Source organism: Urocitellus parryii, chromosome 13 (assembly GCF_045843805.1).
Source record: "Urocitellus parryii isolate mUroPar1 chromosome 13, mUroPar1.hap1, whole genome shotgun sequence".
NCBI lineage: Eukaryota > Metazoa > Chordata > Mammalia > Rodentia > Sciuridae > Urocitellus > Urocitellus parryii.
The window spans coordinates 16,913,170-16,929,303 of NC_135543.1; the positions used below are offsets into that span (position 1 = coordinate 16,913,170).

The 16,134-nt window shown below is 42.8% G+C and overlaps 1 protein-coding gene across 9 annotated transcripts in view; it reads right to left on the reverse strand.

Moving 5' to 3' along the window:
• Nedd4l (NEDD4 like E3 ubiquitin protein ligase) overlaps positions 1-16,134 on the reverse strand; it is a 304,029-nt gene that overhangs the window by 48,159 nt on the left and 239,736 nt on the right. For 5 of the 9 annotated variants that reach the window (XM_026393205.2, XM_077792371.1, XM_026393200.2 and 2 more), the window contains 5 exons: positions 12,587-12,719; positions 11,350-11,526; positions 8,424-8,498; positions 1,693-1,824; positions 1,062-1,181 (listed from right to left, as the gene is read on the reverse strand). In XM_026393205.2, coding sequence (XP_026248990.1) covers positions 1,062-1,181; positions 1,693-1,824; positions 8,424-8,498; positions 11,350-11,526; positions 12,587-12,719 — 637 coding nt within the window. Of the gene's footprint in view, positions 1-1,061; positions 1,182-1,692; positions 1,825-6,813; positions 6,874-8,423; positions 8,499-11,349; positions 11,527-12,586; positions 12,720-16,134 lie in introns of all 9 variants that reach the window. The other 4 variants (XM_026393204.2, XM_026393203.2, XM_026393201.2 and 1 more) reach the window with 2 other exon arrangements.

The window sequence follows — 16,134 nt, forward strand, 5'->3', positions numbered from 1 at the left end:
CATTCCAGTGCGTCAGTGCGTCAAATGCGCCCGGGGCTTGCAGAATGCTCCTCCTTGGACACGGACAAGGGGGAAGCTCCTGGAAACCCTGTTTCTTCATTTACTTACTTTTAAATCCACCTAACTTTATACTTTGTTTTTCTTTACACTTTTTAAAAAATTGTTGGTTAAACACACAACAATATTAAATACTCATAACCATCATTCTTTAGGAACCACTTGGTAAGTATCAAAAATACTCTTTTCTATTAAGCCTTACGGATGGAGAATTTACAGAGAATGGAGAAAAATATGCCCCTGCTCTCAACGAGCTCACAGTCTAACCAAAGAACAGATTGGCAGATTTTAAAGCACAGAAGAAAAACCTCCACCAACGGAGACAATCGCCTGGAATGACAGAGTTAGTTGTTAGCCATGTTTGCGTCAGAGCCTGGAAGAGCTGTCACCCTTTCCCACCTAGCAGCAGCCCGACCCAGAGAAAGAAGAAACCAACCCACGGTCAAGTTTAGAACCTCAAATGTTTCCTCTCTGGCTTTTCTAACTCTGACATTTGTGACATCCAGGGATGGCACTAAACAACACAAACAGGAGAGCGCAAAGCAGATGTCCAGCAATGACTCAGAGGGCAGATATGCATCAGAGACTCGAACGCCCATCCCATGAGACCCCCTACAGTCAAAGGAAAAAATGATCAAAGCAACAGCTATGTTTCGAAACTCAATATAAGCACTGGTACTTGAGAGAGTTATTATGCAGTTCTAATGCGGTAACAGGCAATAAGGAGCAAAACACAAGAATGGAAGAAGTTCTGAGAAGAGGGGCCACATCCAGCACAAGTTACCACGCACGGCGTCAGCCAGATGAGGATGAGGACCGTGCCAGGCCTGGATGTTAACGGGGTGAGACGGAGAAGCATGTGGGGAGGCTACACAAGGACACCCCCGGGACACACGACTCATCAGGAGGAGGCTGCAAAACTGAAGTCCGTGTTAAGAGAGAAGAGAGATGAGGAGAAGCCACAGGACAGAGGTGACCCCAGTTAGACGAGGGAGCCTTCTCACCTCCAGTGGGGCAGATAAAGTTACAGTTGGCGAACTGAGGCTACGAGGCCGGCGGATCTGAGGCTCGATTAGGTGGTTGTTACTGTTTGTGGCTGATCCGGAGGCACCATCTTCTGCAAGCTATTTTGGAGGCAAAAACAAGTTAGCTTCATATGAGGATCTCCTTTTGTGTGACTAGAAGCATGAACCCCAACAACACCACACAGCAATAATAAGAGGGTTGGCCTAGTTCAAGCATGAGGAAATAATTAAACATAATAATGGGGGAAAGGAGGGGGAAACACATTCAAGGGGAGTAAAAATGAATCACTGGCCCCCATAAAAAACTAGCCTCAGAAGAAGGGGGCGCAGGGGAGGGCTGCAACAGGCTGATTTTGAAAACACCTTTCATGTTCCATTCAAAAAATATATCCAAGGGCAGAGTGATTTGAGGACCAAGGTCTTCCTTAGGCAAATGCTATACTAAAGTAATTAAAGTAATGCATGTCTTTTCTGAGACCATTTTTTTTTTTTTTTTTTTGTAAACAATGTCTTCAGAGCAACACATAAACATCGGGAGAGGACGTGGGCGATGTGTGTCCTGTCTGTTACGGCCTGGGCCTGCGTTTAGGTTGGATGGCGATCTTCATACCTGCATGATTGGTCGCGTCCAAGTTGTGGTTCGATTGTTATGATTGACATAGTATGTGCGTCCCTTAGCATCTTTTCTTTCTTCCCAGCCTGAAGGTAGGCCCGGCGTGGTATGTACATAGGCCACTGATGGCTGTTTGTGCAAGAAATCGTTATTATTTAACAACTAGCATTTGTATTCTGATCAGTTTTAATAAAGTAACACACAACCAGATAGTTCTACTTTCGGGACAAGGTAAGTTAATTTTATTTGCACAGAAAACATGCCAAAGAGTGTCTGAAAGACAATGATAGCTTTTTTAAGAGCTTCAAATCCACTGTGAGAGGAACCCTGCACAGCTGGGTGAAGGGGCTCCACATTCTCACAGGCTCAACTTTCTGACCCTGAGGTCTTACCTGTTGCTAGGGTGACTATTAGGAAAGAGAAAGACACTATAATCTGTTCTAGTTAATAAACTTCACTGTCAAACCATGTAGAGATGAAAGGCATTCAAGCTACTCAACACTATGGACACTCCTGCTCCACCCAAGTGGCACGGGGGTGCTCCTCGAGTGCAGTCCTGGGTTCTTCCAGCTACTGAGGCCCTGTACATGACAGCATCTGGGGCAGAATAAAAATCCAATACAAAGACCCTCATGGATGCTCAGATTCCCATGGTGACAGCTAAGGAACACAGGTACATCTGCATGACTCAGCTGGGGAGGTCCTCTGTCACCAGACAGAAGAATCCCAAGGAGCCTCATAAACCAAGGCCACTCCTACGCAGTACACAGATAAGGAATGTGTCCCTTTAACTGGCCAATGAACAAACTAGACTGCAGAAAGAGACTTTTGTTTCTAAGAAGCAGTCCAAGAAAGGCAGTCTGGATGCAGGAACACCAGGTGAGCAAGGATGGGTCAGGGACTCGTGAGGTCATTGGATATGTGGGGCGAGAGCTGTCCTGGGAAGGGCCCATCCTAGACTAGCACCGACAGACAAGTGCTCAGAAACAGGAGGGCAGCCAGGGCCCCCAGGCTCCTGGGAGAAGGAACCAGGTCCAACAACTAGGAGGGACCTGTTCTGCGAGGCTGCTGCTGCCCTGGGTGTTACCTTTCCTAGTTAGGGTAGCTTCTCTGAGCTTCCAGGTGTCTCACAAGGTGTTACTCTTTTTTAATGAGGTTGAGGATGTAGATCTGTTGACCCTACACCTTCCTGTCTTTATACCACCATTTCTGTTCACTACTAACAACCTGAGTAGCCAAAGGAGGTCATAGTCACAGGGCCCCTCAGTGGACCCCAGAAAAATACAAGTAAGTCCCCTGCAGGTACTCAGGGCTGCATCTGAAGGGGCTCTGGAGGCCACTTCATAAGCTTAACAGCACACTCCAGAGAAAAAGCAACTGCACAATTAACTGGGAAGCAACAGACTCAGTAGTTACTGCTGACCCAGCAAGGCAAGATTATTATCCTGCTAAAAATACAGAGACCATTTCCTTTTTTTTTGTTTTTTTTTTTTAAGGTAAATCCTAAAGGTGTCATAAAATAGTTCCAAGATGACCACAGCATCCTGGATCCAGGTGGGGAGGAGATTCGACAGGAGTAGTAGAAACCTCAACTTGCAGACTTAAGTCCTTTCACGACTAGACAGATTAACCCACAGCCTGGGCAGAGCTGCCTGTTCTTCCTTCTCCAGCTGGACACTAACACAAGGCACTAGTTCTAGGCTACCTTTATTTGAGGCAATGATAAAAACCTACTCTTAGCAGTCAATCAGTATTTTTGACAGAGTGCATGCTACCTTATTCTGATTTACAGTGATTTATATATTCAAAATGCCTCTGACTAAATGAAATACTAAGTGGAGTCTGTTCTTTTGTCCTTCCTTGCTGTATTAACTTTCTTTCAGTACTGGGGATTGAACCCAGGGGGCTTACCACTGAGCTCCACCCTAGTCATTTTCTAAAACTTTTGAGACTGGATCTCACTAAGTTGCTTAGGGCCTCACTAACTGAGGCTGGTCTCAAAACTGGGATCCTCCCTCCCTCAGCCTCCTGAGTCACCGGGATTACCTGCTGTGTTACTTTTTGTGGGGAGGCAATTCTGCTCTCAGAAAACTCAGTTCCAGAAATCTTCCGATTACTAGAACAATTGAGTGTCCCTGGAAACCATATTTATGAGTTGACTGATAAATTGCAAAAACTTGGCTGTGCTGTGGGTAATCTCAGAACTGAAGTCCAAGCTGTTCGAATTTCCAGGGACTAGGTCATTTTCACCGATAGCGCAATTAACAGTACTAACCAGTTTATGGAAAACTGCAGAGTCGTCGAGAGAACACTGAATTTGATTAAAATGTCCATTGTACCTTCTATTGAGAATTGAACTGGTGATCTGCAATTTAGTGGCATTTTTATGTGAGAGGGTGTTATTAAAATGTTTCTTTACTGTGTCCTCTCCAAATGAGCATGTGGAACAGTCTGTGCCGAGGAGTCCATCTGTGACTCAAAACACTGCCTGGATGCACATGGCTAGTACATCCTGGGAACAGCCCAGCCTTGGGGCCATCCAGACTTCTACTACTGCTGTGTGCATACAGCATGCTCCAGACCACCTCGGGAAACAAGGTGGGTGATCAAAAATACAAAAACAACAACCCCAACCCGTGGCTTAGGATATTTACCATCTCACAGCTTTTTACTTGTAGACTGGATTTATCACTGTGTTGTATGATGCCAAACATCCACCAACTCCTGCTTTACAACAGCTCTGTTTCTTTCATGAAAATGATGAACTCGATCATGTTTTAAACTGAACAAGTATCAATATGGTTTTGTAAATAACCACTTTGATACTGACCACCACAGATTCTCCAAGACTGGCTCGAATCCTGCCAGAGCAGTATGTTAGTGTAATTTTAGAATCTGCACAGCGAAGATCAAAGGACTGTGTTATTCCTCTCCTGGTATCTCAAAGGGAGGGCTCTGGCTTAGCCAGCCAGAAAGTGACACCAGTGTGCATTTACTCGCCACAAATCAAAGGGCTATGGTTGCTTAGGTGAGAATCAGGGCCTTGTTGTTATACTATAGGAATAAATGCACTCTAAGGAAAGCCAGATATACCAGGATGGTTATTCCACACAGTATATGAGCCTAAATACCCTTCAGTGTGGAAAATTTATACAAAGTGAGCTACACTCACATCACTGAATATTAAGTGATTGTTAACATATCCAGAAGGATGACCATAAGTAAAAAAGAACCAATTTGTTGAGCATTATGTATATGACAATTTACTTTTCTAAAAGAAAACAGCATGTGTGTGTACATGGGAAAGCCCACAGAAGGAGCAAGGTAGTCCACCCCGGGGAGCTCCAGCCTGGGCACACACTTCAATGTAGAACAATGTGCAGAGGGGCAGGAAAGAGGGTCCATGAGGCAGAAATCATGTTAGGAGACAACTGGGTAACAGGACATCCAGGGCAGACAGAACAAAGGATGGTGGGGAAGGGAAGTGGTGGGGTTGGATCGGGAAGGTTCCTTCCAAGTTTCTCGAGGTATGGAGAAAGCACAGCATGAATGACATGTGGAGGGATTATTTTGCTCAAGTCTTCTAAAAAAAAAAATCAATACCCAACCCAAACCCATATTTTAATTCATGGATGAGGAAAAGGAGAACACAGGCAAGAAGTCAGGAAAAGGGAAGTTTTTGGAGTCAGATGGAATCTCATTCAGATGGATCACCTTGTCCTGCCAGGGGACTCTGATCACGGAGCCTGGTACTACACTAATCCAGTTTATTCTGCCATTTATGATCATCAGCTGGCACAACATGCCAAGACAAAAACAGGTTGCAAGGCCAATAAAATGCAAAAATGGATGACACACTGACCATGCAGAGTGAGGTACTAAAATCATCTCATGGAATGATCTGTTTACCTCTAGCTCCACTACTCCCACAGACATTGCCAGCATACAGTGGAACTAAGCAAGTTCATATAGAATTCTTTGAAGCCTCCTAGAGCCTAAGCCTGGATCACCCAATGCATGACTTTCATCGAAGCCAATGCAGCTCAATATTGTCAATCATGCTGACTGTTACTGAATGTCAATTTGATTTTCTCTTGTACAACGTTGAGCACTTGAATCTAACAATACACCTAAATCACTTTTGTAAATTATCAACATCCTTCAGAAAATCAGCTATTTTATACGTAAAGTTATTCAACACTAATGAGCAGTTACAGCAAAAACAATACAGGTGAAACAATAAGGCAAATTCTTCAAGGAGCTACTGCATCTCAAAGCACAAACTCAATGCTAATCTGACTTTAAGGATCAAGTAGAGCAGAGACAATGAGAATACCCAAAGTTAAGTTACCCCCAAACATGAATAGCATAAGATAGTCAAAATAACGAATAAGAAGAATAGTAGGTAATTGGCTTCAAGTAGCACCAAATTTTCTAGATCGTTTAAACATCTTAACTCATTAAGTCCCAAGTTTTTCATTCTGTGAACATATTAATTATTTCCAAGTTACCATAAACAGTATATCTGTTGCTCAAGTTAAGTCTTTATAGGCGGGATAAAACGGGAATGCTCCCTGCCCTGGGAATTGTATGAACCTGTCCATTCTCCTGTGAGTCAAGTCTCTGGGGCATAGAAACACTAGCTCATGATGGAAGCACAGAAAGTCTGGCCCCCTGTTAAAAACAAACAAAAATGTGATATGGGAAATGCAGAGAATGTAGCCCAGTGCACAATCAGGACACACATGTACAAACTCATGCATTTCCTATGGCTTCTCTGATTATCTTCCAATGAAATTACTTTAACCCAGCATCCCAACAAGCAAAAGCTCATCAGGAGTACAAACACTAGAAGGCAAAACTATACTCGAAATAGTCAAATTAAACACACTTAACCAAAGCTTGATGGTATTCCCAATACAGTTAATGGGACCAAAAGTCATTCCACTTTCCCCCAAAAGGGAAAGTTCAAAATAAAAAAAAAAAACATGTGCATCTCCGTAGCACAATGGAGCTGATCTTATTTGTTAAAAAGTGACAGCATATTCAACATTAATCAAAATATGAAACCGCCCCGTCAGACCTCTGCAATTAATGTCTGATAAAGTGTGTCATTACCGTCGGCTCCTCACCACCCGAGACTGTGGACGACCGTGCTCTCCTAGTTGGGGTATTGGGCTGTTAAATGATAATTGACATCAGTGAAGTGCACTCAGGGGATGACCCATTGCAGAGTGAGCTGGGGATTATGGCTGCGACAGCGTTGGAAGGCAGGTGACAAGAGAGCAGAATCCCTGACACCAGCTTGGGCCAAATGAAGCTGAGCAGTTGCTGACCACCAGCAGCCAGAGGAACCCCCCCACCCCCCACCCCTTGCTGCCCAGGGAGGCTCAGGCTGGAGCCCTGGTCTGGTGAACAAGGCCAACCTCAACAAAGTGAGATGGCTAAGAAAGGAAAAATGGAAGCCAGTCTGCTTCGCCCTCACTGTCCAGGACTGAGCAGATTCCTAAATCTGCTGCCCTCAACACTCCGGTGGAGGCCGCTGGTGATCAGTGAGTTCACAGCACAAGCGGGAGGAACCACCAATCTCCAGGAAAGTGAGCTCTTTGGCAAATTAAAGTCACATTGATTTTTAAAAGGAGAGAAAGAGCCATTAATTCATCAAGGAAAATCATAGGATCGTCAGGCTGAGGAGAACCCCGTTCATCACAGCTGATTGTTCTCTTTTGGGGACCCATACCGAACCCCTCCCGCAAAGATGCTCTCATCAAGCTTGTTATAAACCAGTCAACTCTCTGTAACTCACAACTGAATCAATTATCTTGACTAATATACTTATTAGTTCATTTTTTAAACATAAAAACTAAAACCTAGGCCAAAATAGCCTTTGAAGCCAAGTAAAAATAGACACGATTGGGAAGACACCAATTTCAAAAACTTTAAATGTGCTTCCCTCCCACCCTCAAATTCATACATAATGAAGTATGTCAGAAAATAATCAGATGTGGGGCAATAAAAAAAAAGTCAAGGTCAAAATGCCAAATCAAAAGTGTCAAACTGCATAATATTTTCACCTCCAAAACAGGAAAGAAGTTTGCATAAAATCTCTCCTTTGTAATGTGTATGCCCTACACTTCCCAAGGCAGTGCTGACCCGTCTTCCAATTGGAATATTTAATTGTTACATACCCTGGATGTTGCTAACCCTCTGCCACTTCTGTTTGCTGATAGTTACTAAACTGTGGGGCAGTGAGCACAAACTATTGCCAATTCTCTGCCTTTAAAGAGAGAGCAGGTGTCTTTGTGGAGTTTAGAGTTGAGGCCACAGGGATGCAAAGGAGCATGTGACTACCCAGAAGAGTTCTTCCTGTTTTAAGGGGTTGGTGAGTTGGCAGGGTCCCGCTCGCTGGAGACGGCGATAGTCATTCCACAAAGTGGAGGGAATCATGAACATCCCAAGAACTTTCCATCAAGGAAGCACATCAGAATTGGTGTAAACTGGGGTGAAAACCAAAGCAGCAAAGTTTTAAGCATTTTGTTGACCTGGGTGGCAATACCAAGTCTGTGTGTTGGAGACCCACCCTCTCCTTGGGCAATTTTTGAGGCAAGTTTCAAGTGTCACATGTGACATGGTGAATGGATCTGTACAGGAAAAACTCTTTCTTAGGAGCCAAGATTTCAAATCAAAGCCCCAAAGCCAGCTGGTGACTGGAAATAAGCATGGGTTACCGGTGGTAGGTGGGCCTGCTCTGCAACTGCGTCGGTGACACTGCAGGACCGCAGCCTGGAGGAGGGCTCTCTCTGCTGGAGGGGAGAGAAAGACAGGGAGTGTCAAAAGGCATTCCCTAGAAAGGCGCTTCACTGGTTAAAAAAAAAATTTCTATCACTCAACCCTATGCATGAATGAAAAGAAACATCCCTTTGCAGTCAGAGTGATCCCTTAGGGAGTGAAGTCAGCCTGTTTCAAATCTCCATGTTTTCAGTGGACTGGGATTTTCAATGTCCTTAGAATTAGTAGCCAAAGCGAGAGAGGGAGACTAAGGAAGCCCAACTGACCCCTGCCACACTCCCAATCTGTAACCAGCAGTAAGAAGTCAGCTTGGGAGCCAGCTCTACGAGACTTCTCATGTCACAGGCCTAGAGGAAAAAGGACGAAGGAATGGAGATATAAGGCCATTGGACATTTACTGACTCTCACAGGTGACAAAGAATTGGTTGGACTCTATGTCCCCAGGAACTCAGAATTCATCTTGTCCTCCTCCTCCTGAAGGATGAGGTACTTATCATTTTAGCTTCTGAGTTCAAGTCGTACAGGACAGAAAGGAAGGAAAACAGTGGGGCTCGTCTAAAACCAACCTGGTGTGCCATGTAGAATGTTCCTCTCATTCTATGTGGTTAAACAAAGCCTGATAGATCTGAATGGAGATGGGAGCAGATCACAGATGGAAAACAAGGGTCTCTCTTGGGGCAGATTTAGCCACCATACAAGTCTGTGACATGCACTTATTTTTAACATTTTACAATGACAAGTAAAATAAGATAATGTCTAAGAAAAATTTTGTAGCTTTCCCACACTGACTCGTGTGGAGAAGTTGCTTTTTAAAAAATATTTATTATTAGAGCATGATAGTTATAGAAAGTAGTTGAGTTCATCCTGACAAAAAAAAAATCACACATGCATGCAATTCAATTTTAGTTCATGTTCCCCCCATTCTCCATGTCTCCTTCCTCTGCTGGTCTTATTTTTGCTCATCTATTTATTTTTGTTTAGTTCTTTCTACTTATAAAAGTGGAATTCCCTCTGATGTATTTATATGTGAACATTATTTTAAAAAAATTCACTCAGCATTTTCTCCCCTTCCCTGATCCTCCTCTCGCCCTCTCAATTTCCTTCTTCTACACTACTCATCTTCCCTACAGCTTTACGATATCCGATCCTCCCTCTTTTCTTTCCTTTATCTTACTTTAACTTCCACATATGAGAGAAAACATATGATCTGTGAATTTTTAAGTCTGGCTTACTTAGCATGTTCTCCATTTCCATCCATTCACCAGCACATGCCATGATTTCATTTATAGCTGAGTAAAATGCCATTGTGTATACATACTGCAATTTCTTAATCCATTCATCTGTTGACATATCTAGGTTGATTCCATAAAGGAGTCACTCTTGAATAAATGTTCATGCTACTGTCCTTGACTACAGAGTGACCCTGAGAGGCAAAACCAGAGAAGTGTTCCCTAGACATTCTAACACTTACCAAAATTCTGAAAACACAAAAATACAGCACTTGGATCAGAAAGATATGTGTGCATGCTTATTTTTGCTTATAGAACAATTATATGCAAGAGCTCGCTATGCAAATAACTAGAAATGCCAATTTATTATTAATGTTGAGTAAAACTGACTTTTTCACTTGTTTCACTAAAGGTATACAATTGCTGTGGTTTCAGCAATTCCTTTTTTCATAGGTATTAAGTACATGACTTCATGGCTTGTTTCCATAGCAACAGCTTTACCAATTCAAATATCCCACATATACAACCTCTTTTCCTGTTCACTTAGTACTAAATTTTCATCTCAGTGGTATTCCTCTTTCTGAAAAACACTCATAGAATTTTAATGTGAAACCATATTAACAAGTAATCCCCGCAACTCATGTTAACAGTGACCCACTATGTCTTTTGAAATGAAAACACCCTGCCAAAGGAGTGAAAAATCTTATGAATGCTTGCTAGGCTTTTGTATTTATGGAGTCCTCTCTTTATATTCAGTATGCTCATGATAGTGACTGTTCCTAGGATGTCATTTTCAGTGGAGAGACTGCCATATTCCTGTAGCGCATCTTCCAGTTGTTTCTTGAGAACCACTGGGTTTGCGTTTGATCTTAATTCGACACACATGCTAGGATTATCTACAGGCTTGCTCTGCAGTTTTGTCTTGTCAAATGCAAAGCTCTCCAGCCATATTCACTTCTTCTGAAATGGTCTCCTTTGCTTTTCCCTTGGGATCAGCCCTATCTGAAGCTTCTAGAAAGCATTTCTCTGATGGTTGAGAACCTCCGCTCAAAGGCTACCTTGATGCCAGTGTCACCTTACACACCCTTTCTTAAGGACTCACGCTGCAGGAAAATAACCTGGGGGTGGGTGGCAAACAACTTGTGTAGATTGATACAGCAGGAGTGGGAGCCGTTTATTGTAGGACAGGAGGGGTATATATACTTTCCACACAGCTTATCTTAATTAACATAAACTAGATACAGCAGTCAACCAATAAGGAATCTCCACACTCAATGGCTCGCTGGCGTTACTTCACAAACCACTCCCTCTGGCAAAATGCCAGGCGCCATCTTGACTTGTTTACAGACCCTAACAGTTTCAGCTGGTAATTACAGAATTCATGGAACCTTAACCTTTTTTTTTTTTTTTTTTTTTTAAACAAATCAAGAAAAAGAGCTGGTGATGCATAGCTGTTCTCCAAATCCAAAAAGATTCTCACCTGCCTGGGCTAATTTTAATATAATCTTGCTTCTGGGGAAGAAGAAACTTTGGGAAATGTCAGAGATAACTGGAAGTTGGAAGACCCTTGGTGTCATTTACATACAAGATTCTCCTGAAGCAACAATGAAGAATATTGCTCAAGACCTCTACTTACAATCAGAGAACTGAACTGTTCCCCATTGGAGTCTGGAGTGATCTGAAGCCTTCTGCTCAGTTCCTCTGACAGCTCCTGAGGGCTGGTTCGAGACACTGGGGAGGAGGGCGGTGGGGGCAGAGCCAGGCCAAGTGAGTCTCCAGCCATGTTCACTTCTTCTGAAATGGTCTCCCAAGGCTTTCAAGGAATGAGACACTGGGGTAAATGCTAAGAACTGGGGATTGTCCTGTCCTCAATGAAAATACACACTAACCAGGGGGATAGCTATAATTAACATGTGGTCAACATTTAACACGAGGCACATAAACTTCATGAACATTATGAGGAAGAAATGACTCCTGTCCCAATTAACAGATGAGCAAATTGAGGCATGGACAGTAACTCTCTTGAGGTATAAGAGCTAGTGAGTGGCATGGCCACCAAGATGTGACCAGGATGCCTGGTGCAGGGGCAGTGCTTGCACACCTCTAGGGCACCAGCCAGCACTCTGAGCTGCAGCTTCTTGACAGCCTTTGTTAAATGTACTTGGGCTATAACAATCTTCTCAGGAGTGCACCAATGATTTCCATGGGTTTCTTTTACTCTAACTGCCGAGGATTCATAATGAAAACAGCACAGATCCGACAAGCTGTAATTAAACACTGGAATAAAGCAACTTCTAGTGGATTTATTTTAAAATCATTAATTTGCTTTTCTAATTGTGATCACTGCAACAGTTTGTGAATGGTCTTCTTTCCAATTCAATGTCTAAAAGGAATACATTTCTAGCAAGGGAACAGAGCTGTTAAGACAGCATGGAAGTCAAGATTATTGTTTGACGCACTACAACCATTAAAAGAGAAGATTATAAACATTTCTATTGACCCAAATTTGTATTTTTTTTTTTGGTCATAAATCTCTTTCAAGATGTCAAAACAACTCAGTAAAAACTTGTGAGTCGTGAACAAGTAATAGGGCTTGTTCAACGGTTCAAACATGATTACCTGATGTCATTTAATAAGATATGGTTAGACTCTGGGGGAAAAACAAATTACCAAGTGAAAATATCTTCAGATTTTCATACTAGAAATGTTATTCCCTTTTGTGATGATACAGAGTCACATGTGCTTGTCAAACACGGCTTTTACAAGCACTTTGCTAAATTAATCAACACCAGATGGCAACCCATTCGCGGTGCGAATCATCTTTACATCCCAGACAAGAGTCACTGAGGAGGCATCACGACAGGTCCTCCTACCTCAGGGGTCTCTCCGCCTTCCGAGGCCTCGGGCTCCAAATCCTCGCTGATGTGCCTCCGAGAGCGGAAGCGTCGGTGTGCAGCCTCCTGGTTGATCTGCCTGATGTTATTGTCCGACTCCGAGGACACGTCCCTAAGAGTGGGGTGGGGGTGCAAGAAGGGGAGTGGTATTTAGAACAGCCCTCCGACAGTCTAACTTAAGGGCAGCACGCCAGGACACCAGTGACACCCACTGACCACGGCTGCTCGCCAGAGAACTCTTCCATCTTATCTTGGGGAGAAAGCAGGGCAAGATCCCTTCCAATCAAGTGCATGCTGTCTGTAGTGTAGCGGTCACAATTTTTAGGGCATCTTTCAGATACATACAGTCATCCCTTGGTATCCATGAGGGACTGGTTCCAGGATCCCCTCCCCTTCCCAAGGAAACCAAAGTCACAAATGCTCAAGCCTCTCATAGAAAATGGCACAGTACTTGCTTAAAACCCACCATGGGCTCCCACACATTGTTATATTGCTAGATTATTTATAATACCTAATACAATGTAAATGCCATGAGAATAGAGGTTATCCTCCTTGTTTAAGGAATGACAATAAGAAAAAAAAGTACAGGCATGGTGTTTTTTTCCACGTAATTTTCATCTGGGGAAACCATCAAGACAGCACTGATGATACCTCAAAATGTACTTTAGTATTTAAGAACAGGAATCAAAGTCCCCCAACCCATGAGGCACACGAGGCATCTGCAAGGAGGTGAGAGGCAAGCTCACACATGCAGCTCGTCGGAATAAAATCTTCAAGGAGTCTAGCAATGACAAAGCAGCTACTTCGGTCATCAGCAATTGACCCAAGATAACTGACAGCATAAACTCATGGCTGCAACTGGACAAAAGAACTGCTGACCCAGCAGCTGCTTTCTATCTTATTCTGACAAAATCTCAAGAGTCCTAACACCACATCTTGCATCCTTCCAACCTACTTCAAAAATCTGAATAAACACCAGGAACCAACTTCCCAAGTCCACTGGGATTTAAAGAATACTAAAACATCTTTTTTGGGGATAGTGGGAGGGGTCACATAAGGTTCCCAGTTCAAGATTTGAATACACTGATGTAATCTTGAAAACATTTTTGCCGCATATTACAGGTATCGGTCCTTTGGGGAGAAAAACTCCTCAGAGGCTTTCAGGGTAGAAATTTAAATTCTAAAATGCTTTTCAGAGGAAACTCTTGGCACACTTTCAATAAGATTTGATATTACATTAACAAAAATTATGTTGCAAGTTGATATTACAGATTAAATGAAATATAATATTAAGAGCCCAATTATAGATTCTTTCTAAAACAAAGGTTTTAAAGTTTCTAGTACAGTCTCAAACTAATTTATACTATATCCCAAAAGGTGCCTGCTGAGCCCCCGAGATAGTGACTAGTCTGCAATTAGCAGCTGTTGGCAAGTAAGTGGATGACTTTTCAACACGGACTTCCTCAACAGCTGAGCATTTCCAACAGACATCTTTACACTATTAGTTTTCCTGGTCAAGGGGCAAGTGTGCAGGTTAGTGTGCTTCTATTTAATCTACATTTAAATCATAATTCCTTATCATTAGTGTCTGGATTAATATTTTATTGTATTTGTATGCCCAATACACAAATGTTTGGTACTCTTAACTAAATACCTTCTTTGTCCATTGTACAGTTATATTACATATAACTAGAGTAAAACAGTACACTTCATAGAGATATTCAGAAAACATTATGATCATAGAGGGAATTATTAAAGTCAAAGTATGTAAAAGTATATTAATAAACTTCTGAAAGCATGAAAACGGAATTATGAAAAATGACACTTGGCTACATTAGCAAACAACGCTGTAGTGTGATTTTATGTAGTTGTCATTTTTAGATGACATCCAATTTTTAAACACACAGTGGCTGAAATACAATCAATAGACAACAGAAAAATTTGGAAGGAAAATGATCAGAATACATTCATAAAGTGTATGAACAATTTCAGTAGTAAGGCAAAGGGACAGTACACATCCTCTTTCACTTTTTGAGGATGTAAGCAATTTCTCTTTAGGACAAGCAGCATCACTTGAAAATATTTCATATCCAAGAGTTTTATCAAAATTTTAAATCTTCCTTGAAATGCCAGTTGCAGTCACACCAAGGGTGTAACCTGTTCATGCTGCTAAGTGTCTGTCCCTAAACAAGGTGCGTTGTGCATGCTGGGCTCTTACAGGGAGTTAGAGAGGTGGAGAAGAATAAAGATTTAATGTTACTATGTCTGTATCTTTCTTCCTTCAGAAATATATGAAAATCTACTGTGCCAGATTTTTTTTTTAAAAAGAGATGCATTTACAATCAATTATGTCAATTTTCCTTATCCAACGAGCTCAAATAATCAGTAATCAGTGTGAAGTAGAAATAATTAAACAGCAAAAGAAACAAGATAACTCTGAATTTGAAATTCCACCCAGGGGCTTTCATGGTCTTAAGTAGTAATGGGGAAATGTTCACACGTGGGAGGCCGCTGCATTTAATTAAGCGAGTGAGCGAGGGGCTGGCGAAACCGAGACTAGAAGTTGAGAGCGCAGGACCACTGACGATTATTTCTGAGAAATTAACCACTTAAGTCCCAAGTTTTCAGTTCTGCAAATATTTCAGTGACACAGATGTATTAAAATAGGTCCATATTTGTTGCTCTAAGTTTATGTAGGTTCCATAACTGGGACAAAAGGGAAAATGGAAAAATGACTTTCCTGGGGGAAAGAAAAGAAGAGGAGGCTACTTCAGTCTTCCTTGGGTCATTGCTTTTCATACACATTCTTCACTGACTTTGGGGGAACATGGCAAGAGAGAGCATGGGTCCACCTGCCTTGAAATCAAACTTAGGGCCAACCACAGATGAGTGTGTCAGATCACTTCATCCATGGTACAGTAGTGACTGCAGGGATGACCCGAAGCAGTGACTGCACCTCCACTCACTTCCAGAAGTGGCCCCTATTGGACAGTGGCCCATTGAGAACGTATTTTGCTGCCGCCCAGGAGGAGAGCAGCACAAGGCTTCTGAGGACCTGGACAGAAGAGGAAGGCCGGTCGGCTGAGACCGTGCAGTGGCCCAGGAAGGGCATGCCCCAGACTCTTGGTTCTTGCTTTAGTTTGGGGGGATGGGCTTCTACCCACAGGACCCAAAATTAGAGAAGGCAACGGTCACAGGCCACTGAAAGAACCAGGTCTGTGTCTGCGGGTGGCGAGAGAGCAGGGCGATGAAGAACCCCGTGGGAATGTCCCAAGGGCAGCAGGGAGTCGATGACAGAACTCAAACCTGTTCTCAGGGGGCTTGTAGCAGGTGGGCAACACTGATCACTGAGGTGGTCACCACTTGGCTTGGCACAAACAATCACTGTCTGACCTCTTGACTAGGATACTTCCTAACAGCAGCCATGTCCCTCTGATGGTGATGCAGCATTCTGTGAAAACTGGGTTATTTTTGAACCAAATCAATTCTCAAAGATAATTCTGGGGGGGGTCCAAGTTCTTTTGATC